The sequence below is a fragment of the Gobio gobio genome (genome assembly GCF_949357685.1).
Source record: "Gobio gobio genome assembly, chromosome: 2".
Classification (NCBI taxonomy): Eukaryota; Metazoa; Chordata; class Actinopteri; order Cypriniformes; family Gobionidae; genus Gobio; species Gobio gobio.
This window is the reverse complement of record NC_137098.1, coordinates 54,485,053-54,510,219: the sequence shown is the minus strand read 5'-3', so window position 1 is coordinate 54,510,219 and position 25,167 is coordinate 54,485,053. Positions and strand designations below refer to the sequence as shown.

At 35.1% G+C, this 25,167-nt stretch overlaps 2 protein-coding genes across 2 annotated transcripts in view; both read right to left on the bottom strand.

The window, feature by feature from the left end:
- Window positions 1–12,622, bottom strand: part of cers3a (ceramide synthase 3a) — a 17,593-nt gene extending 4,971 nt beyond the window's left edge. Inside the window, exons 1-8 of the mRNA XM_079842917.1 lie at window positions 12,481–12,622; window positions 9,046–9,227; window positions 8,113–8,230; window positions 6,535–6,653; window positions 4,014–4,071; window positions 2,737–2,787; window positions 2,131–2,223; window positions 471–599 (exon numbers count right to left, since the gene is read on the bottom strand). Coding sequence (XP_079699043.1) covers window positions 471–599; window positions 2,131–2,223; window positions 2,737–2,787; window positions 4,014–4,071; window positions 6,535–6,653; window positions 8,113–8,230; window positions 9,046–9,218 — 741 coding nt within the window. The 5' untranslated portion in view covers window positions 9,219–9,227; window positions 12,481–12,622. The remainder of the gene's footprint in view (window positions 1–470; window positions 600–2,130; window positions 2,224–2,736; window positions 2,788–4,013; window positions 4,072–6,534; window positions 6,654–8,112; window positions 8,231–9,045; window positions 9,228–12,480) is intronic.
- A 2,768-nt stretch (window positions 12,623–15,390) lies between these two features.
- On the bottom strand, window positions 15,391–25,084 carry lins1 (lines homolog 1). Its single transcript, XM_079842905.1, has 7 exons — window positions 24,849–25,084; window positions 23,863–24,159; window positions 23,000–23,089; window positions 22,461–22,605; window positions 20,806–21,390; window positions 20,020–20,206; window positions 15,391–16,787 (listed from the first exon to the last, which is right to left on the bottom strand). Exons 2-7 carry the CDS (start codon window positions 24,148–24,150, stop codon window positions 16,130–16,132), a joined length of 1,953 nt encoding a protein of 650 aa, XP_079699031.1. The 5' UTR covers window positions 24,151–24,159; window positions 24,849–25,084; the 3' UTR covers window positions 15,391–16,129.
- Window positions 25,085–25,167: the final 83 nt, after the last annotated feature.

Sequence of the window (25,167 nt, the reverse complement as noted above, 5' to 3'; positions counted from 1 at the left end):
ATCAGTCATTCAATTTGCACTCTTTAAAGTCACCATGAAATCCATGAATATTGCAGTATTCATTATAAATGATTTATCTGTGCACATCATATTTTTTTTTTATTCATTTTCAGCGTCATTTCTTCTCTTCTCTGATGATGTGTTTACTGGTGTGATGGCGGGGTAACCTGTCACTCACATGAGATCCACCAATAGCAAACCAAAACCATCCAATCAATTCCCAATGGACAAAATCAAGTCCCGCCCAACATTTTTTTCTTGTTCCAGAAGCCGTCTCATTCGGCTATAACTCACAGAGAAGAAAATACTACCTCAACTTCTATTTCATGGCGACTTTTAATACTGACATTTATAAACATTCTTGAAGACCCCATTAAAGAGGAAAACCCCTAATAAAGAGGAAAAGCGGTAAAAGCCTTAAAAATAAATAAAGAATAATCAAATAAAATAAGATCTGTCATATTATTAACCTCCAAAAGAATGTCTGAAGAATCATGAATGAGCATGACCAGGGTCCCGACCCGGATGTAGTTTGCACACCAGGAGAAAGCCAAGAGTGTCAGTGTGGCCCAATGATGGATGATCTGTTCTTTAAAGTCCTGAAATACAGGTATACATTTACAAAAAAAGTGTTCAGTCATTCTCTGTGACAGTGAAAAAAGTAGATGTGCTGTTAGATGAGATCTGTATCTAAAATAAAAACAACAACAAATCAGTTTTGGGTATAGCTTTAAATAATAGATTATAATAGCTTTCATTGTTTCTCTTTATTTTGTTTAAATAATGATCAGGGGCCATATTCACAAAACATCTTAAGGCTAAAAGTAGCTCCTAGCTTTCCGATTTAGGAGAAAACTCTTAAAAATAATGGAGGTGTCAGTCCTAATTTTAGGACTCCTAAATCTGTGCTCTAAGGGTATTTCACCAAGCTTTTTAGCGCTAAAACCAGCTCCTAAATCTGTAAAAAGTTTGGGGTAGTCAAGAGGACTCCAAAGTCACTAAGACCAAATCACAAACAATCCTAAAATAGATTTTGCCGGCAAGCCGGCACAGAAATCCGCCCAAAGACACTGCCAGGCAATAGGCGATAGAGCCTTGGGTGCTGAGTCTTCTCTCCTTATAAATGCAATAAATATTTTGATTTATAGATTTTAATCTGCGTTGATATAAGATAATGGTTCATTTATGTACAGGCAATATGCATTGGATGATGGAGAATAAAAAATTGCAGTCAAGTTGAAAATAATGTCCCATCGTCTCCGCTGATAGCCTTGTGGGCAGCTCAGGTGACCCGAGTTCGAGTTCCAGCTCGTGGACGATCCCATCCCCCCTTTCTCTCTTCCAATTCACTTCCTGTCTACTCACTTTCTTATTATAATAAAAAGGCATAAACTCCAAAAATAAATCTTTAATAAATAAATAAGAAAATAATGTGGCAGTTGTGAGTACACTTACAAATTATCAAATAGAGTAACATAGTAAAATAAGCATGTAATTTGGCGTGCTGTCCGAGAGGATCGAGGGCTCCAAGCTCTGAATTCAGCCCAAACCCAGAGTTCTCCCCCGTATCCCCGGCTGGGAATAGGAACCAGCCGAGAGTGAGGAGTCGGGGTGGCGGAGGGATGCAGAAAACTGTCGAGGTAACTATAGTGAGTCGGCTGTGTATATACAGTATACGCCTCCTTTATAAACTTTGTTTATAAAACATAATTTGTCATTTGAATTCTGCAATCTCTCAAGATGCAGACATGTAAGCAGCTAACAAATAGCTGAACTCATACTTGTTTAATTAGTGAAACTAAGCCTACATGTTAAAATCTTTATTTGAATATGGCTACATTTTTATTTTAAGGTTAAATCCCTGACAGAGACCCCTCCCCCATAATTTCTCTTCGCTTAAGATTTCTCTCTATTCCTTAGTAAAAGTTGGTCTCAGCAGCTTTGTGAATAGGTTTTTAGAGGAAACTCTTAACTAAGAACTTTTACTGCTATTTAGGAGAACACTTAGTGGTAAGACAAAATGGTGTGTCAATACGGCCCCTGATGTTTATTCCAGGTCATGTGATAAATGGTTAGGCTCAGATAAAACATAGTTTGAAGATTAATGTTAAAGATTTCAAGTATACTGACCTTTCGTTTGACATCGAATGTTATTCTGAGCACCAGCGACAAATAGAAGCTCATCTCCACAATATAATACCAATACTGCGACTCTAGCATGGACTGCAGAAGCAAAAACACAACAATAAGCTCTCAGAGAAATGCACAATAACAAGGTATAACCACCTTTACATTTTTATGACGGAAAATGTCAAATGACTGATGACTGACTATAACTCTATGTGAATTTTTACGTAATTCATTGTACTTTTTTGAGTGCTTATTCTAGGAAACTCAATGTTTTGAGTGCCAATCTGGATGACATCACTGTTCTTTTGATTACAACCTGGAACTTGGATAACAAGAGTGAACGGTTCCAAAAATCTCTTCAGCTGGGCCAACAAAAGCCATCTTTCTTCTAAATATGGCCATGTTTGATTTGGAACTAGTGTGAGCATTATTATCTGCCTTATTTATTAGCCATGCCGTAAATTTGAGCATTGCGTGTACACTTTACAGGGGCCAGGTCAAAGTGAGCAAAATCTCGCCTGCTTTTATTAGTGCAGGTAAAATGAATAATAAAATATTCCTTGGAACCGATACAAGCAAATTAAAGATCTGAAGTCTGGAACATACCTGTTTGGGATAACCAATCCATACCTCCCGCAAATTATAAAACCAGGGTTTCTGTGAGAAATAGATGAATACTGATCAGCTGGCAGTAAAATCTATGACAACATGGTCATTTTAGCCTCTAAACAAACTTTAAACTCTAAACTTTATTTTCTGACACAAAAAATGAGCTTTTTATCTATTTATTAATGACAGTTTCTAGAGCTACAATGTGACTGTGCTCTAAAACCTAGCGTGCTGCCTACTTAGGCAGCATTTTAAGGCATCATGGTTCTCAACCAGGGTGTTAAGAGGGCCTCAAGATGACTTAAAATGATTTAAAATAAGACAAAAACCAACTTTAAAATTAGCTAAAACAACTACATTTCAAGATATTTCTTATTTTAAACTGTTTGTTTCAATTTTAAGAACAAATGATTCTGGATATGTGAGGAAGCCTGATTTTAAAAGTGTGATTCTAGACCTGGAAAAGTAAATAAATGAAAATGTCATATGCATTTTTATAATGAATATACAGTTTTCTAGTTTTGCCATGCTCGAAAATATTTTGTCAGGTAGAAAAGGAGTAAAAATATATACATTTCAAATCCTTATCCTCATTCCTTAAATCATAAAAAGAGAATTCAACTCCCATTCAGCTCTTTAAATTCTGGAATCATTCATTTTTATAATTACAATTATTATTATAGTTTAAGTTCCTTTTTTAAATTTACATGAAACCATGTCCTTGGGTTAAAATAATTTTGAAAACAAACTATTATTTTGTTGTAGATAATGGGGGGGCTTTGGATTCAAAATGGTTGAGAATGAATCACTGCCATAATGATTTGCAATATTTAAATCTGAATGCAAATATACATATAAATCATAAAGAGCCAAAAGGAAGAATCATACAAAGTGTTATCCAGTGTTTGTGTGAACTATGTATCTTGTCATTAGCTTAGCAACATGATAACACCAAATTCTATTAAAACAAATCATTAGTGGCATCCTACTGGGCGCTGTGTATGCATTTGAATGATGCTGCCTATGTAGTGTGTTTCAAATCAGTCTGTATTTCCAACAGCGCTCATCTGTCAGCTTCACACACATTAGATCTCTCAACCCATGAGGGTATCATAGAGCTGATAACAGAACAGGTTCAATGGTCCTAATCATGTCAATCATCAATATAGGAAAATATGGAACATTTTCACATATTTCTTACATCAGATGTGCAAAAGGTAATACATTAACAAGTACATTTTTAAAGGAAAATCGTGAGAAGAGGATAAACTTACATCATACAGGGCTATGATTCCACCAGTGAACGCCCCCAGATAAAACACCAATCGCCAACTAAAGAGACAACACAACAGAGAGGAACGCTCATGTGATCAGGGATTAAATTCAGATCAAAACTCCTAATCAACACTAGGCTGGACAGTGGAAGCACACTGCAACAAGTCAGCAACCACTTGGGTTTTGGGCCTTAGACTTAATGACCACTGCAGTACATTGTGGGCATTACTTATGGAACAGTGTTTAATAGGTAACACTTTACAATAAGGTTTCATTTGTTAACATTAGTTAACTATGGCTGGTTTCAAAGACATGGCTTAAAGTAAGCCAACATTAGGCTTTAGTTCAATTAGGACATTTAAGTAGCTTTTATAAACGTGCCTTAGAAAACAAACATTACTGGTTTGCATCTTCAGACAAAATAATGGCACTGACATATTTTAAGATCTGTCAGTGCAAGTTGCTTTCAGTTAAAACAGCAGTTAAATGCGGTTTAGTTTGGAACTAGGCTAAAGCCTTGTCTGTGAAACCGGGGGTATATTAGTTAACACAAACTAAGGATTAACAATACTTCTACAGCATTTACTAATCTTAAAAAAATCTAAATTTATGTTTCTCAACTCAAAAGATGCATTTGATAGAATATGTAAAATTTGAACTAACATTAAAGGGTTACTTCAGCGCAGGGAAGATGAATGTGTATTTAAACTGGGTCATTTATGTAGTAGAAATGTGCAATTATTTTTTAATTTGGTGCCTTCTAGACTTAGAAAAGACAGAAAATGTATTTTTGTCTCATGTGGATGAAAGACAACAACTCCCAGAATGCACTTGCTTCGCTGCCCAACGAGGCCAGTCCCAAAACCACGGCCACTGGTTATCACTTGCCCACCATGACACTACCACCACTGTCGTTTTGATTTTCATAGTAATAAAATCATTTCGTTCAGTTAGAGAATAGACGCTACAATTAAAAACTGAACGTGTCTTTTCAAAAAAGTGTGAGTCACCGCATAAACGCAGCTGGAGTCAGATTTCATTCATCAAGAGACCGAAGAGCTGAGCAGAGCTGAGGTAAGCGAGCAGTCATTCACGACGCGTGTCCAATCTGGCGCGTTTTCAGATCAGGCCTATGGAAGCTTAACTTTCATAGGAATTCATTGAAAAGTTGAAACACTCACTTTGCTCCGCACCGCTCCGTTATGAATGCCCGAGCAGAGCGGCCGTGGGCATTTACATTCTGTGAGTGAGATCCCACCCCATATGGGTGGGTTGATAACATGCGGAACTAGCTCCTTCTACTGGCTGTAGTCTCTAGTCTCTGGCCAAAAAATCCTCCGAAATGACGATATTTGCGTCATCAGAGGATTTTTTCCAGAAATAAAATGCATAATTCTCTCATCTCAGGGGGACATGAGGGGGGAAGTGATAATTTGAATATACTACCAGGTTTCTACTGATACAAAGCTTAATGCTAATCGCTGAAGTAACCCTTTAACAAATGTATGAAACCGCTTAAGATGCATCTTTTTCCGTCAACCCTTGTCCCATTTATACTAACACTAACTATTCTATTCTGTATCTATTTATTTTTTTATTTATTTAAAATAAATTGCCCTATTATTGTTTTTTGTTTCTGTTGTTCTCCTCATTTGTAAGTTGCTTTGCATAAAAGCGTCTGCTAAATGATTAAATATAAATGTAAATTTAACTAACGCTAACAAGTGAGATCTTATTGTAAAGTGTATACAAATAAATTAGGCACTAATTTTTGCATTATTGTGGTTTACTCATTAGATGAGAATAATAATAAAATAATTTTATTTTTGAATCCTACTTCCTGTGTTTATGCCATCTATTTCTTATTTTAATTTACCTTCTCAACAACTGTTGAGAACCAGGGTTCCTTCATTCTTTATGAAGCCTAATTTTCTAGATCTGAAAAAGTCAATTAATTAAAACACCATGGACATTTTACAACAAATATACAGTATTCTAATTATGCCAAGCTCTAAAATATTTTGTCAGATAGAAATTGAGTAAAACTATTTTTTCCTAAATCCTTATTAAAATCACACAGAATGGAAAAGTCTATAATAATAATAATTATAATTGTTTTAGATTTAGTTACTATTTCAATTAAATTATTTTACTTGTGTATCCATTTGTGCATCTTGATATTCTGGACATCTGCGATTCAGTGTCCAAAAACCCCTCAAGGTTTTAAAGTGTTCTGGTTCAGCAGCAAATTATACTGATTACATTCATGAATTTAGCATTAGACTTTTTATTTTTATTTTTTATCCTTGCATTCAAGGTTTATATTTGAACATGCCATGCATTCCATGAGAACCAAACTCATGTCCTTGCCATTTCTAGTGCAATGTTTGAAGACTATGTTAGTAGTTTATCATCTTTATACAATAATATTTGACAAAAGAATGCAGCATTTGCTCAATCACAATCAAGTATTCCAGACAGCTATGTGGTAAGTCATATTAGTTTATGTGCATTTCATACCTGACCTCCCTGAATTTTTTCAGAACACTAGGACGGTCCTGGTTTCGTCTCCTCCTGAACCAGCGCTCCACTTGTCTACTTGACCAGCTGCATTTTTTACACAGGCCATCAATATCTGCCTGATAAGAGATCAGAAGGTTGAGTGAGACATAGAGACAGGGTTTTATACAATGTGCTGTATAAATCATGAAATACTGCAACCATCTGCTGCAGAAAAGTGGCATTTTGATTATCAGTGGTGTAGTTATGGTTTTATTTTACCAAATGTTACAAAAACATTACCCAGTTTTAACATATTTACATAAACACTTGAAGAAAAAAATACATTTTAAGGTTGTAAAAAATGTATATTAAAGTATCAAACACATCCAGACAGACTATTACATGAAGGCATTGCATCAATTTCTGAAGGAGCCAAAAACTGCTTCATTAGATGACGAACCACGAGTACTTGGTCTGGGTTGATGGTTTAATCTAATATTTTATTTTTGATTCATAAATCTGATTTTTTTTTAATAATAAATCAATTAAACTAAATTTTAAATTGAACTTGAACTTACTTGGTCTGGGTTGATGGTTTAATCTAATATTTTATTTTTGATTCATAAATCTGATTTTTTTTAATAATAAATCAATAAACTAAATTTTAAATAAAGTACAATTTTATATGTATAGGTACAGTTGCAAGAAAAAGTATGTGAACCGCTTGCAGAATCTGTGAAAATGTGAATAATTTTAACAACATAAGGATCACACAAAATGCATTCTTTTTTTATTTAGTACTGTCCAGAATAAGATATTTTACATAAAATATGTTTACTTATAGTCCACAAGACAACAAAATAGCTGAATTTATTAAAATGACCGATTCAAAAGTTTATGAACTATTAATTCTCAATACTGTGTGTAGTTCCCTGGATGATCCACGGCTGTTTTTTTTGTTTTGTTTTTTTGTGATGGATGTTCTTGAGTCTCTTGTTTGTCCTGAGCAGTTAAACTGCTCAACGTTCTTCAGAAAAATCCTCCAGGTCCTGCACATTCTTCAGTTTTCCAGCATCTTTTGCATATGTGAACCCTCTCCAGCAGGGACTGTATGATTTTGAGATCCATCTTTCTCAATGAGGACAATTGAGGGACTCAAACACAACTACTAAAAAAGGTTCAAACATTAACTGATGCTCCAGAAGGAAACACGATGCATTAAGAACTGGGTGGTGTTTATGTAAAATATCTTATTCAGGACAGTACTAAATAAAAAAATAACATGCATTTTGTATGATCCTTCTTATTTAGTTCACATTTTCACAGATTCTGCAAGCGTTTCACATACTTTTTCTTGCAACTGTATATGGGTAATAAAAAAAAAGAAAGAGAAAAACAACCTAAATATAAATCATGTGATCTGGATGGAACTGACTTTAATTCAAGTTTCCAAAAAAGAGAATCTTGGAGAATCTTGCCTTAAATGATGTCTTAAACAGTGATGCTCCCCCGTGATCAAGCCACAGGCCACTTTAAATCTGATGAGGATCTGAAGTTCAGAATGATATGTTGTTAAGTGAGAGGAGAAGACGTTACCTGTCTTGGGTTTTTTGACTTTGTAATGAAATAATGTTCAAGAACAGCATTGTGCTCCACTTTGTAACTGGTCTTCTCTGAAACGCCAAACGAAGCTGCAAGCGGTGTCGCTATTATCCTAAACAGACAGACATTAGTAGAATTAAACCATTTACATTCTTTATTATATGTTGGTATTATGTTCCAAACATGAATAATCAATGATGCATTTTTTTTACATCCTTCATATGAATCCTATTCAAAACATAAGGAATTGGTGCAAAACGGACGTTAAGCTGGTTTCAAAATAGTGCAGCCTTTCTAGTAACAAGCTACTTTTTAGTTGCAGCACAACAAAACTCTATCCTGACAAAAAGATCTAGCTAGTTTATGCTGATCTCAAAGCCTGACCAGTTGAAAAGTGGCCAAAACCACTCCGAAACCATCCAATATACCAGCCTGACCAGACTGGGAGATGAGAAAACTAGCAAAGGCCGGTTTAAGCATTTTTTGCTTTTTTAAAAGGCTGCATAGCTGTTTTAGGTCTGTTTATTTTTCATATTTTGTTAAATATTTGGTTAAGATTTAGTGATAGATAGATAGATAGATAGATAGATAGATAGATAGATAGATAGATAGATAGATAGATAGATAGATAGATAGATAGATAGATAGATAGATAGATAGATAGATAGATAGATAGATAGATAGATAGATAGATAGATAGATAGATAGATTTAGAAATGTCAATCAAGTTGGCTATTTTTTTCAAAAGGGTAGCTCTACTTTAAAATGAACTTTTTATCTTAAAACGTTTTCTAACTTGATCATATCTGTTGCAAAAATAAATCATTTACCAATTCCCACACTGGCCGTTGAAATATATACCCTGTAGTGATCAATCAAATTTTCATTTCCTGCAACATAATCACAAAAATTCCACAACCAACTCACCTTTCAAACAAGTATCTGACTAGCAGGAAGACTAAAGCATACGGCACAATGACGTAGAGGTGGGAAACTCTGGCATAGATGCGCCCTTCCTCATCTTTGAGATCGGCCCACGTGACGTTCCCCGGCAGCCACAGCCGGTCCCACCACAACCACTGACCAATCATACCAATCATGACCACGGTCTGTTGAACACAGCAGATAACAAGCATAGTTAAACAAGACTGCACGCACACATCACATATTACAAATATTTTAAAAATATTTTCATTATTAATATTTTACAGGACTCTCCTGCATACGCAGGATATGAAAAGCAGAATGCAGAATGTTGATAATACATACCACACAGTAAAAGGTCAATTATCAAATCATGTAAAGACTTTCATGAAAGTATCAGTGTTAAAATGCTTGAGATTCTGTAGCTCTAATCCAGTTTTTGAGCCTTAACAAAGGATTTGTCCAATTTGTTGACAGTAAAACAGCTCTGCTGCTACTGAAAACAGTGTTTAATAGGGGCGATGCTGACCTGAGGCAAAACCACATGCTTACACACACTTGAGACGCCACCTGATCTGGGAATGCAGGTAGGGCTGGTGTGAACATATTGTTAAAGTTCAGATTCATTTAGTGAATTTCATCATGTGTAACAGCACCTCATACCCGAAGTAATACCGTCTAAGTGTTAGTTGTGATAAACAAATACACTGAAGCTGTGCTAAAGGGAAATATTAATGAGGCAATAACAAGTGAAAGTATGTCACAAAGACAGAATTCTTACATAATCCTGGGTTATTTTAGTTCAGGTTTCACGCTGTCCAGACTGGGTTAGTAATTACTCCTAGGTATATCAGGTTTTGAGGTATTAAACTGCACTTCCTGGATTGGTTAACATTCTTTTTTGGCATATTTACAAGATTAATAACATCGATTGGCTTGGCCTGGAAAGTGTGGCAAAACATATCAAGCAGGTTATACTAGGATTTTATTGTGCTGTGATTTGATCTTATTGCCCCCTCAACCCAATTAATTTGGTAAGTAATTGAAATAAATTTGCATTATTGGCAAAAATATTTTAGATAAACTGTGAAACTTTAGTTGACAAAAGATGTGGCATTCAAAATGTTTGATGATAAAGATTCTACTGTTCAAAAGTTCGGGGTCAGTAAGATTTTTTTTAAAGAAATTAATACTTTTATTCAGCATACACACATTAAATTGATCAAAAGTGACAGTAAAGAAATGTATAATGTTACAAAAGATTTCTAATTCAAATAAATACTGTTCTTTTGAACTTTCTATTCATCAAAGAATCAAATGGAAGAAAAAAAACTGCATCATGGTTTCAACAAAAATATTAAGCAGCACGATCGTTTTCAACATTGATAATAATAAGTGTTTCTTGAGCAGCAAAGCAGCATATTAGAATGATTTCTAAAGGATCAAGTGACACTGAAGACTAGAGTAACTCTAAAAAAGTAAGCTTTTTTGTTAAGATTTATAAATTCCATCAAATTGAATTGAATAATATATATATATTATTCATATGAATTAAGATTTTTAAATGAGTAAAAAAAAAACCTAGAGCTTAATAAAACATTTTGTATAAATCTTAATTGAACAATGTAATGGACTATTTAGTTTATGCAATTCATATTCATACATGTAATTTTCTTTTTTTTAATTGATGAATATGAAATCACACAGTTCTATTAAGATTAATACAACATGTTTTATTAAAATCTATTTTTTTTCTTTTTCTTTTTTTACTTATTTAAAATTCCTAATTCATATGAACACATCATATGCAAAGATTATTCAATTCAATTTAATGGAATTTGACAATTGAAACATGTTTTAGTGTAATGATGCTGAAAATTCAGCTTTACCATCACAGAAATAAATTACATCTTAAAATATATTCAAATATATTCAATTTTAAACCACAAAAATATTTCACAACATTAGTGTTTACTGTATTTTGGATCAAATAAACGCAGCCTTATTGATCATAAGAGACTTATTTGTGAATAGTGAAGTGACGTTTGGCCAAGGATGGTGACCCATACTTGGAATTTGTGCTCTGCATTTAACCCATCCAAGTGCACACACACAGTAGTGAACACACACACACCAGTGGGTAGCCATATTGCTGCGGCGCCCGGGGAGCAGTTGGGGGTCGGTGCCTTGCTCAAGGGTCTCACCTCAGTCGTGGTATTGAGGGTGGAGGAGAGTGCTGGTTATTCACTCCCCCCACCGACAATTCCTGCCAGACCTGAGACTCGAACCCGCAACCTTCTGGTTACAAATCCGACTCTCTAACCATTGGGCAATGACTGCCCCAAAAACATAAAAAAAAACATAAAAAATCTTACCAACCCAAACTATTAGAACTCATAACTAATGGCTGACCTTTGGAGTCTGAAGGTCTTTAAAATGTATCTGCTCATTCCTTTAACCATAACATAATTGTTCCTTTCTTTTATTTTGGCTTTGATCAGGCAATATTAGCAGCACACAATGGCAGTCTTTCTCCATGACTACTAATATACTATTGCCAAAGTGAATGACCAGAACACCATGTCAACTGAACATAACAAAGAGCTCAGCGTCTGTTTGAACAAGACTCAGAGTAAACAAAGCTGCCTCCGCATGTTCAGATCACACAGAATTATTATCATCCTTCCCTTCAACCCCATTACTTCCACACACAACTCTGATGATTCTCTACGCTATCGGAAAGCCACTATCTTCTTTGTTAAGCGTTTCTGACAACAAGAAACTAGGATAGATGACCTGAATAGTTACAATTCTAGAACTAACTTAAACAACATTTCTTCCAAATTTAGCATTACAAGCCAGCTTATAATGCAGGAGCTGCCATTTGTAAAAACCCATTTCAACAAATACAACAGCAGCATTTCAACACTCTTGAAATTCAAAGAGACCATAATGGCGTTTTGCAATAGCTAATGTTCAAGTGTCAAAGATTTACATCCTCTACTTTGACCGTTGTTTAGATCCGTCAAGTTCATAAGGGGCGTCTTTTCACAGCATCTCAATTAAAGCCAGTCAAGCATTTTGATTAGTGCCAACCACAAGAGATTCCAGGAAAAGGCAAGAAGAACGAATTTAAAGTGAGCAGACCAAAGCAAAGACATTAATCTACTAATGAATTATAAGAAACAAACCTGAAACTTCTCAAAATGCTAAAATACAATAAACAAACAACCAGTCTTAAAACCCAAAAAGCTCTTGAACAGGCAGGTTTCCACATGCTTTACTTTTCATTGGAGACACTCTTAAATGCAAATCTTACAATAAAAGTCCTCCTATTTTTTACATTCTCGTGTAAAACTCAAGATCAAAAAGTCACCGGCTAAGTCAGAGCCGGTGACATTGCATTAAACCAAAGGTCAAGAAAACCCACACGCTTACCTCTGCTTCCTGTCAGCAGTTCAGTGTAGCGTTCAGGTAAATGTCTAATCTCACGCCGCTCTGCGTTCCGCTGCTGACGGTGGGAAAGTGCGTAACATGACAGCACCGCTGCTCTTGGGACCCACGGGAATGTTCTTTGTTTGAATTACTTTGCAGTCACACCCTGCCTTAGTAGCAATTGACTTCCCTCCCCTCCCTACTTACCTCCTCCTTACCTTCTGTAGATTAACAGGCATTCGGTGGGTTCGCTCACGCACACACACAAAAACTGCGCCCTAAGGACTCACCTTATTTGCATTGTGATAGACTGATAGAGCTGTTGAGGGCGAGATAGTGTGTGACATAGGTAGCCAGATAAGACAAAAGGACATACAGAGAGACAGTCAATGACTCAGTGACATGGGATGTGTTTCAGGCAAAAACTTTACATTGCACCTCAAGTGGTGATCAAACACAGTACTAGAATCGGTGCATAACATACAAGCAAAAACATTCTGAAAATTGATGTTATCATGAACTGCAAAGATCCAACAATATGATAACTTATTTAACATGATGACACAGAATAGAAAAATTTGAATTCTGGTTCTTAAATGTCTCTTGAATGGGTGAAACTCAATCCATACATTGTGGTTGACATAAATCCTGTTTATTCCTATTTATCTAATTTGGCTGACTTCTACTAAGCTATAGATAAATTATTAGATAAATTATTATTTTGCTCCATGATATTTGGCTTGTAGCATTAAATTATTTGTATTTAGCATTTTTTTTCTCCTGTCCTTCACTTTGCATAGGGTTCAGTGAATTGTTTTATAAAAGAAGTCTCTTTTGCTCACCAAGGCTGCATTTATTTGATTAAAAATACAGTAATACAGTGAAATATTACAATTTAACTGTTTTATATTTGAATATATTTTAAAATGTAATTTATTCCTGTGATGGCAAATCTGAATTTCACTCTTCAGTGTCACATGATCCTTCAATCATTCTAATATGCTGATTTCAAGAAGCTTTTCTTATTATTATGAATGTTGAAAACAGTTGTGCTGCTTCATATTTTTGTGGAAACCATGTTTTTAGTGTCTGTTCTAAATATTTTTAGCGACACATTATTTGAGGAATCATTCATGTCTGTAGCACAATTTAAATCAGGTTTATTGATATTGAGGAGCTAGACCAAAGCTGAAAGTTTTATCCTCTGGGATACTTAATTAATTGAATGAATTAATGTTCTCCAGTAAGAGGAGAGTCTAATCATCTAACAAGGCTAATCATGGCATTAACGTGAGAAACAGCTGTTTGGTCTACTGTAGTGGTGCCTTTCCCTCTGAAAAGCTGTTGCCAGATGCTGATTCTGGATATTTGCATTTAAAATGATGGAAATCTAGTTGCTCTCATTAGTTGGATTGGTGGTGTAATTGAAATGCTACATGATGTGTTGGGCCTAATCCCACCATCCCATTCAGTGGAATAAACCTGCAGTTTATATGGTTTCCATATACACACAGTTTATACCTTTTGAGTGTAAAAATGGTCCAACATAAATGCTGAATGAGGGACTCGAGCCATATCTAGAGACCAATGGCCGTATTCACAAAACATTTTATCTTACCACTAAAAGTTCTCCTAAACAGCAGTAAAAGTTCTTAGGTAAGATTTTCCTCTTAAAACTTAAGCTATCACAGTTTTGCTAAGAGCAACTTTTACTAAGTTTTAAGCTAAGAGAAAGGACGGGGCCGACCTCATTGCTATGGATGACGTCAACACGGAGGGGTCTGTCAGTGATTTAATCATATAAATATTGTAGAACGAGGTATCATGTTGCTATATTCAAATAAAGATTTTAAAATCTAGGCTATGTCACTAATGAAATGAGTATATGTTCAGCTATTTGTCATCCGCATCTTGAGAGATTGAAGAATTCAAGCAACAAATTATATTTTATTACGTTTGTGAGTTCGAATGGTCTATCTAATCAGCTCGAGAGGAGGCAGATACTGTATATACACAGTCGACTCAATATAGTTACATCGACAGTTTTCTGCATCCCTCCGCCACCCCGACTCCTCACTCACTGGTTCCTCCTCACTGGTTCCTATTCCCAGCCGGGGATATGGGGGAGAACTCTGGGTTTGGGCTGAATTCCGAGCTCTGAGCCCTCGATCCTCTCGGACAGCACGCCAAATTACATGCTTATTTTACTCTTTTACACTTTCCGGTCATTAGTAAGTGTGAACTTGTGAAACAACAGTCACAAGTAATGGGCCATTATTTTTGGGGGGCATTTTTACCTTTTTATTATGATAGGACAGTGAGTAGACAGTGGAAGAGAAAAGGGGGAGATGGGATTGGGAAAGGTCCTTTCCGGACCTCAGGTCACCTGAGCTGCCCACAAGGCTATCAGCGCAGACGATGGGACATTATTTTCAACTTGACTGCAATGTTTTATTCTCCATCATTCAATGCATATTGCCTGTACATAAATGAACCGTTATGTTATATCATTGCAGATTAAAATCTATAAATCAACATATTTATTGTATTTATGAAGAAAAGGTTCAGCACCCAGGGCTCTATCGCCTATTGCCTCAATGGCCTTATAGATTTAAGATTGCTTGTGATTTGGTCTTAGGAGTCCTCTTGACTACCCCTACATTTTAACAGATTTAGGAGCTGGTTTTAGCGCTAAAAAGCTTTGTGAAATACTCTTAGGGCATAAATGTAGGAGTCCTAAAATTAGGATTGACACGCCCATTATTTTTAAGAGTTTCTCCTAAATCGGCAAGTTAGGAGCTACTTTTAGCCTTAAGATGTTTTGTGAAAACGGCCCAAGAATATCAAAGGATGGACTCTTGGAGCAATGTTGCAAAAAATAAATAAATATACAATAAAATAAAGGCGTGAAATGCAATCAAATGAAATTTATATTCCATGAGGTTTTTCATTTTAAAGCCTATTTCACATGGCATTTTATGTTCTTTTTCATTTTACGTGAAAGAATAAAAGTAGGCCTACAATGAAATGATGAAATATAAGCACAAATAAATTAAACGAAACATGACATTTGTATTACATTAAGTCTGTAATTTTAAAGTGGCATTCACATCCTTTTTCATTTTACATGAAAAAAATGATAAAAATGGAACACTTTACAATAAGGTCCCATTAGTAAACGACAGTTAATGCATTAACTAACAAAGATAAAAAATATTTGTTACAGTATTATTTAGAAATCTTTGTTCTTGTTAGTTTGAGTTAGCTCAGGTAATATCAAATAATATTACATACAACAGATACAACATTTGATTTTAATAATGTATTAGTAAATGTTTAAATTAACATGAACTGAGATTGATAAGTTGATAGTTCATGTTAACTAATGTTAACAACTGGAACCATACTGGTAACAGGTGTTACCAGATGAATACATTTCATTGTATTTTTATGTATTGCAACACTCCATGCCATATTTAATAATTTCATTTTGTACTCATTTAATTTAGTCTTTTAAAATCCCTCTAAATCGTATTAATTTTGATGCAAAAATAATGTTTTGGTTCAGCGATGTATGTTTATTCACTGCAGTAATTGAACAGATCGACATTCTTGATCAGTCATTATCTATCCAGCTTTAAGTCAAAGCTAGCTAACTAATCATGTTTCTCTGGGGTTCTACGCTGTTTAACAGTTTTAGAAGTGAGGTAGGGTTGTAGGGGAAGAGACCCCTGTTATGTAGTCTGGTTACCGTGGTCCTCAAGTCCATAAGACACGCAAACACTTTACCTAACAGAGATTGGGAAGCATATTCAGTCTGAACTTGCTCTAGTGCCATTACAGATGGGCAAAAAGATGCTTCAGCATCTGTCCTACCAGAATCGACATCAGTTTTCCCAGAGTTCCTCTCAGAAACATGCTCGTCTGTCTCATCGGATTCGTCTGAGCTCCCATAATCAACCAGTCGTGGAACTGAGACATCACCTGTTGGTGTTCTAGTGCAGGGAACAACACACAGCCTCTCTGAAATAGCAGAAGGAGCTTGAACGGAAGGATCAGTTCCTCTTCTAGTGGCACCAAGGCTCACATCACAATCTTCTTCAATATGACAACAAGACCTACACAAGCCCATCCAGTCCTCACGGAGAAGCTTCAGGTAGTGGACGCAGTATTCCAGGAAACACGTTTCCGAGGAGATGAGGAAGTCAAGTAGCACGGTGTGGTCGAAGGAGAGGGAGCGAAGCAGAAGTATGAAATGACAGTGAGGGTTACAGCCCCAGACGCAAACCCCCGAGTCTGAAGAACACAAACTGTGAAGAAAAGGGAAAAAAATAACATTTAGCATTAAATTACTTTTGTAAGTGCCTAAACTTATTTTCTTTACAATTTATTATTCCTTTTAATTTATTATTTATTTACAAGTTTATTATTCCTTAATAAATAAATAGATAAATAAAAGTTAGAATTTTAGAACTTCTATAAAGAGCTTTATTCTATAAAAGCTGAAAAGGTCCGTTCACACCAAGAATGATAACTATATTAGTGTCCACACCAACACACAATAACATTCTGTACATCATAATTGCAGATTGTAGTTTTGTCCTCTACCACTTTAAAATCTCTTTAAAGGAACACTCCAGTTTTTTTGAAAATAGGCTCATTTTCCAACTCCCCTAGAGTTAAACAGTTGAGTTTTACCGTTTTCGAATCCATTCAGCCGATCTCTGGATCTGGCGGTAGAACTTTTAGCATAGCTTAGCATAGATCATTGAATCTGATTAGACCGCTAGCATCGAAAAATATCGAAAGTCTTTGGTCATTTTTGAGCAAGATGCTAACGGTCTAATCAGATTCAATGATCTATGCTAAGCTATGCTAAAAGTTCTACCGCCAGATCCAGAGATTGACTGAATGGATTCGAAAACGGTAAAACTCAACTGTTTAACTCTAGGGGAGTTGGAAAATGAGCCTATTTTCAAAAAAAGTGGAGTGTTCCTTTAAAGAAGGATGGATTCTGATTGGCTGTTTTCATCGTTTATCAGCTGGAAAATCAGCTGTTCCTCTGTGTCATTATTGTCAGACAATATAGAGAATTCTATAGCAAAATTCCTAGAAACTGCCCAGCAATGAACAACTTAAAGCTTTTAGAATCTAAACAGACTTTAAAACACCAGGCATCATACACTTGTCAATTTTGTAAATGGTTACAAAGAACAATTGGGCATCATACACCAAACAAATCAGGATCAACCGCTACCTTACTTTCAAGTAATTCCGAACGCAACAAACTCACACAACAATATTGCCAGGAGACACATGACAACTAAAAACAATACGTGTTCTAAAATTGACTCAAAAATCAAACATGTTTGATATTTTCCAAATGGATCATTAAGGCTAAAAAAAGTCATACACTATGCAGTTTTTTTTGTGTGAAATACATCAACTCTATATTAGCCTAATAACTAATGTCAACTCATCCAGACTGCAAATTGGACCAAAAATATGTGAAAATCATGTAGTGTATTCCAGCATTTAGAGTGCTTTTTTTTTTGCAATCACTCAAAAAACCTTAGAAACTACAAACCACTTATCAACCATGTAGCAAACAATACATTACCTTATATGTAAAATTAATGTTCTTTAAAATTGATAAGAAAGTAAATGTGTCAAACCAACATGTAAAGTTTGTCTAAACATACTAACAAAAACATTTACCATTAAATTACTTTTATTTGTTAAGAAATGTTTTCTTCTTATTATTATTATTTTATTTTTTACAATAGCCAGTGTTTCTTTTCCCTTAATAAATAAATAGATAAATAAATAAAAAAAATGTTTAACTTCTATAAAGAGCTTTATTCTATAAAAGCTGTAAACTTAACGTGCTTTAAAATTCATAATAACGTTCAAAATCTTTTAAACTTTCAGGCAAGATTTTGTCAAACCAACATGTTAAGTTTGTCTGTACACCGAACCTGAACTTAAGTATGCAATGAGAAAAAAACCCCTAGTGTGATCATTCATTCATTATGAAAGGAAGAAAAAAAGAAAAAACTTGGGGTCAGTAAGATTTTTTTTTTTTTTTTTAAAGAAATTAATACTTTTATTAAGCTAGGATGCATTAAATTGGTCAAAAGTGACAGTAAAAACTAGCCTGGATGCCAGCCGAACTTAGCCCTGCCCACAACATTTTCGTCAGGCCAAGTAAAAACATCTCAAATATTACAAAAGGTTTCCATTTCAAACTGTTTTTTTGAACGTTCTATTCATCAAAGCATCCTGAAAGCTTTTTTATCACGGTTTACACTAAAATATTAAGCAACACAACTGTTTTCGACATTGATAATAAGAACTATTCCTTGAGCAGCAAATCATCATATTAGACTGATTTCTGAAGGATCATGTGACACTGAAGACTGGAGTAATGATGCTGAAAATTCAGTTTTGCATGTTTTTACTGTATTTTTGCTCAAATAAATGCAGCCTTGTTGAGCATAACGGACTTCTTTCAAAAAAAAAATTCAAAATCATACAAACTCCAAACTTTTGAAAAGTAGTGTGTGTGCATATTTAACAGACCTGACCTATTTTTACATAGCCTGGATGCCAGCCGAACTTAGCCCCGCCCACAACATTTTTACTCGGGCAGTTCGGTCTGGACTTTCTCCGTAGAGAAGTAATTATGCCCGAACAGAAACTGTTCGGACCAATGAAATTGTCAGGGCGGGCTTTAGACGATGATGGACAGATGATCAACAGTAACGTAATCATCCACGTCATCAAAGAGCGCTTGGGTTCAATTTGTTCTAATCCTAAACGGAGAACTTGTTGTATATGCGTTCACCTTTACTATTTCTCTCAGAAATGATGATCGTGTTGGTAAGTACTCTGTGTATCCTTAAATTCTTTTTTTACAACACCGGCAAAGATCGTTTACACTCTTTTTCAATCTTTTTCTTCTATCGTAACTTATTCCAGCGTGCGTGCAGGTACAGGGTTGCCAAGTTTTTACAACAAAACTGCCCAATTGCTTACGTTCCTCAAAACTAGCCAAAAACAAGCCCAATAGCTTTCCTGGGGTGTTCTCCGGGGAAAAAAAAAGGCATTTGGGGGGTAAAATATGTGTTATTTTGGCAGGGCTGGCAGGTAAAAATCGCATTCCTGGGTCTGTATATCACATAATTAGGGTCGCTTCAACCCGCGGACATGGCAACACAGTGCAGTTGAGTTCTGTTGACATTTGACAACTAACGTTATGCGTCGCTCCGTTGCTCTGATTGGTTGTAGGTCTATCCAATTGAGGTCTTTCCTGGTTCGGTTGAAACACGCCCCATAATCACAGCCCAACGGAGCAGTATCAGACTCATTTTCTGACTAGAATTGAGTATGACGACGTCAGGCTAATTTTTACAGGCAATATGTGAGTAAAATTTAATTTCAGCAACGCTGTACATCAATACCTCTGGTAATACCTATATCAGTAGGAAGAGATACAGTTTTGGGTATAGTATAACATGATGTATAAAATGGATTCCAAACCTTTTTTGATATAAATACAAGCCAATCAAAGTCTTGGTCGATTCTATCATGTCATCATCCTGTTCAGCAAATACTACAGACACCCAGGAGCAGCTGTGAGCGTCTGCAGACATCAGAGTCCCGTGACGCTGGAGGAACGACATGAGCTCTGTTAAATACCGCTGGATGTCAATGTCACTCTGAGCTCCTGGAAAAGACAGGAAAGACATCCATTATGAAGAGATACATCGCCCCCTGCTGTTGTAAATGATTAAATGGATAGTTAGAATGGTTTCATTCTAGCTAAGCTGTGGTGAAGCACTCGAATGTTTAATTTATGCTACACAGTAAGTTGTACATGCAAGCAAACATTCTTAGAAATGCTTTGTGAATCAGTGAATTAAAAACATGCAATTCATTTGAGACAGAACTACTGTGGTGCCACCAGTGTTATTTCAGTATTATTTAAATACTTTTATAGTATTTATTAATATTTTAAAATAGCGTTTATTTTAAATGTACATTTTTGTTTACATTTTAGTCATTTTGCTGTGTTTTGACATTTTTAGTTTTTCTTTTCTTTATTTTATTTTAGTCATTTTAGTACTTTAATTTTGTATTTCAGTTAGCTGCTAAGGCCAAGTTTTCCTCTAATATTCATATTTCATTTAATTTAAGTAACTAAATAGTTTTAGTTAAACGAAAATAACAACACTGGGTGGCACAAACATATAAAAAAATAATAATAATGTTGGTCGACCACTAGCTGTGAATACTATGAAAACAATAAACACTTGTATTAGTTACCTTTCCATTGAAGGGACTGAATGTTTATTTCAAGTGACTTCAGCAAAATCAAGCTCACGGCTCTCAGTATCACATCGTCCTTCTGCGTCCCAGCGAGTCTCACATCAGAGTTCCCACCAAAGAAACTGGCCTGAGCTTTCACAGGCACTTCCTCGAGCCAGCCTGCATTCACTTCCTGTAACACTCCATCTGCCATGGTCAACATGTCCTCATTCAGGCTGTGATCTTCATGTGACGCAGACTCAACTTCACCTAAAGCCCAATCGTCCCCGGCTCTCCGCAGAAGACTTCTCTTCAGAAGAAGCAGTGCTCGTTTCTTCACAAAATATCCCACATTAGCTCTCGTGACATGAAGGAGCACTCGCGACTGAACGAATATGACTCTCTGAACAGAAGAACAGACTCCATATCTGAGCCGGGCAGCGCTGAGGACTTCAAGGAGGTCAAAGAACTCACACATGGTTTTAGACATATTACTCAATTCTCTTTTGTGAGGGTTTTTTCCCTGTGTGTCTTGAGTCAGAAGGTTGGTGTGCAAGTAAGTGATGGAGGCATCCAATCCAGAAAGAAGCTTGATCAAAACATCTATGGACAAGACAAACAAGCAGCTGGAATTAAGAGATCAAGTCCTCTGAAATTATTCATGCTATACTATAGTATGTTTAACTGATTCCATTTATGCATTTTTTTTATTATTTTTATATTGCTTCAAAAATATCTACAATCTTTTGTGTAACTTTTATTTGTAACTACTTGCTGTTCATTCTACTAGTAATAACTAGTAATTCTAATAGTAATAACTAGTAATAACAATAATAAAGAAATGTTTTATTTTTATAAAACATAAAATTAATAATAATAAAACAACTTCCAACATGAAAAAATGGTTTGATAATCAGATCATTTTTTATCATTTATTCTCTTACAATTCTCAAATCATTATTTTCATAATCATACTGGAAGTTACTGTTTTATTATTGCTAATAATAATAATAATGATGTTGTTTTATATAGATATACTTAAAATAAAAATAGTATTATTAATAAGTCACCTTATTATCAAACATTAATTTGATAATAGCAAATGGTATTGCTTTAATATTACTATTAATATTATAAACGAAAAATAACATTTAACAATACCTTCCAAAATGAAAATATAATGGTATAAGAATAAGATAACTTAATAATAACAATAATAATCATAATAGTCACCTTATTCTCAAACCATTAGTTTTGTATTCATATTATTAATGCTTTATTATTATTATACTATTTTATAATAATAATTATTATTATAGACAATACCTACCAACATGAAAAAAATTATGGTATGAGAATAAGATTATTATTATTACTATTACCACTACCTCACCTTATTCTCCAACCAATCGTCAACAAATCAACTGAAGAAATTGAACCTAGCCACTAAGCATCATTTCTTGTTTTTAAGTCATTTCAAAATAAATTTTAAATTAAGATTCAGATGTAACTGAAAGGGATGATGTCTGGGTGAGTGGGTGAGTAGTTTACATTGTAATTACTCCATATTTTCAACCAGATTTACATATTCAGTCAATTATCCAAATGTTTTCTAAGAGGTCCCACCTCTCTTGCCACCTCGGATAAAACCTTTTGTAGGTGTAAGCCCTTACCGCTTTTATTCTGGCATATTTCTCCTCTCAGCACTCCTTTAATAACAGCAGTCAGTGACCACAGACAGGAGTCCAGTTCACTGCTGCCCATTGATTTCTGAAACACCTCAGCACACCAGTGTGTCCAGATTGAGCTGCTGCCTCCCTATAATCAACCATTACAGCACTTAGTGAACCCACAATGCTTGAGAGAGAGCAAGAAAAACAGAAAAAACTTTCATACCCCCGGTTTCACGGACAAGCCTAGTCCAAGACTAAAATGCATTATTGAGCTGTTTTAACTGAAAGCATATCTTAAATTAAGTCAGTGCCATTGTTTTGCCTCAAGATGCACACCAGTAATGGTTGTTTTCTAAGCAATGTTTATAAATGTTACTAATTGAACTAAGGCCTAATCTTGGCTTAATCTAAACCCTGTCTGTGAAACCAGGCCATAATATATCAAATACTCGGATGGATCACTAGATGAGCTGTCTACACACCTGTAATATTTCTTATTACATTGCCAGTCCGAGTTAATGTACAGCAGCAATACTCACATGAATGGAAATGTCACTGATGACATAGACTGACATACACTTTGCAGATAAATGGGACACCAGTTGGTCTTGACAGCTGAGGAGGGAAACCTGCATCAAGACATCAGTATAATGGGTCAAAACATGTTCCACTGACAGATATGAACTGAACTGCTCTAGGCTTAACGTATAAATCACAAACAAAATGCCAACATTTTTGGTTCCTTGTTGCCACTGTCGCCTTTGGCTTTCTTAGTTGGGGATACTTAATAATATCCAGCATTATTACTGATTTAACTGCACTGACACTATAAGATAAGGACAAAACTTGCGCTGAAGCTGCCTGGAAACAATCTGTATTGTATAAAGTGCTGTATAAATAAAGATGACGACTTAAAAGGAAACAATAAGAAAATATATTTTACAATAAAATAAATTGAGCACATTACCCATTATACATTTTTAAAAATAAATTACCCATTATAATTAGGCATTTTTCCCCACAAAAAAAAATGTAATGCCAAAAATGTCAAGAAAATGATATATGTATTAACATAATGAGTTTCTTTGGACATTGTGATTTATTATTATTTTGTCATTCCTGTTATTCTGTGTGGATTTGTTATTATTATATAAAATAAAAATATGGTTTAAAGGTGCCTTTGATACAGTGTAATTACTGTATAATTAGTGTTAGGGTTTGATTTAGGGTTAGTTGCTTGTAATTATGCATAATTTACTGTTATTACTATAGTAAGTACATGCAAAATGTGTAACATACTGTAAAAAAAAAACGTGTTATCAAAAAAATCTTTAGAAATGTCCGAAAACCTTTTTATGAATCAAAATATTATTACTTATCTGTTTTCATTGATTGAACATACCAGTTTTGCCATCAAATTCATTTCTCCAAACAATCTCCTCGTGACATCTTCATAGAATATTGTGAGATCTTGTGGCAGTCTCTGTACTGTCAGGCTGCTAATGATGGTCTCAATAAGAGTGAGACACAAGCACACGTCTGTGTGTGTGACAGACGGAGCAGCAGTGTTTGCTGTTTGAGCAACACATGATGAGATTCTGCCGGCGAGCTCTTCGCTGCTCAGGCTGGGAGCAGATCCTGTACGTAAAAGCCTGAAAATCTCTTGGAAATCCAATCCTGCAGCATCCATGATGAGACACTGCAAAAATAAAAGGTTTAATGATAATCAGTAAGTCATGCTTGAAACTTGTGTTTAAAAAAAAACACTGCAGTCATGCATTAATCAGACAAAAGCCACTTAATACCAACCCATCTCTTCAATTACATGGTTCTTCTAAAATACTCTCCCCTTCATGAATATGTTAGACAATTTTTAGTCAGCAAACCAGACTGTGAAAATTGATTAACAGGCAGAGAGCGTTTCTGAATGGCTAAAAAGGGTATACAAAGAAATTTGATGTCTGCTAATCAACAATTTTGGCTCTGTAAAGCTCTAAAAGAAATGTCAAATTTAGTTAGACTATAAGTTATATCCTGAAATCTGCCCTGAATGTGTCAGACTTTAAAAAAGCAGCAGTTTGTTATTTTGAGCCTAATTAAAAATCATTAATAAATCAACTGCTTTAAGCCAGACTCATGACAATGGCGAATTATTAAAGTTATGTCCAGCAACATTACAATGAAATGATTTGTGTTAGCTCAGTAAGACAGAATGAATTAAGTCATGATGCAATACTGTACTTTTATGTTTAAATTAAATTGCGATTAAAAAATATGATTTTTCCTTTGTCTATCTATCTACACTACAGTAAAGTACTTATTAACTACATTGTATGTGTGCTATTCCAAAATAACAAATGAATCGCTTGCAGTATCTTCATTGCTTACATGATGAATTTCCAATTTTCTCGATACACTGTATAATGTTCCGGAATAGTCCTCATCGAGTTTGCTTAGAGACTTTCATATAAAATCCAGTGACATACGTAATCTGTAGAAGGATGTATTTGTAATGACGAGTTTTTAGGACAGCTCGGTGAGTTTTTCTTCAACAGTGATTAAAAAATCCACTCGGCTAAAAGTAACAAACGCCTCCATATAAAGCACATGGAGTGCTGTTTGCCATTATACAGCCAAAATTGTCGCAAACCTCTAACATTTGGCGTATTGTTTTGCAGCAGTATGATGTCTGCGTGACGTATTTGAC

Excerpts from the sequence above, each read along its gene's own strand:
- lins1 (XM_079842905.1), bottom strand. The coding sequence starts at position 24,150 with ATGGATGCTGCAGGATTGGATTTCCAAGAGATTTTCAGGCTTTTACGT. Across the intron at positions 21,391-22,460 it reads AATATGCCAGAATAAAAGCG|ATGTTTTGATCAAGCTTCTT; the intron begins GTAAGGGCTTAC and ends TCTTGTCCATAG. Across the intron at positions 20,207-20,805 it reads TCAGTCCCTTCAATGGAAAG|GAGCTCAGAGTGACATTGAC; the intron begins GTAACTAATACA and ends TGTCTTTTCCAG.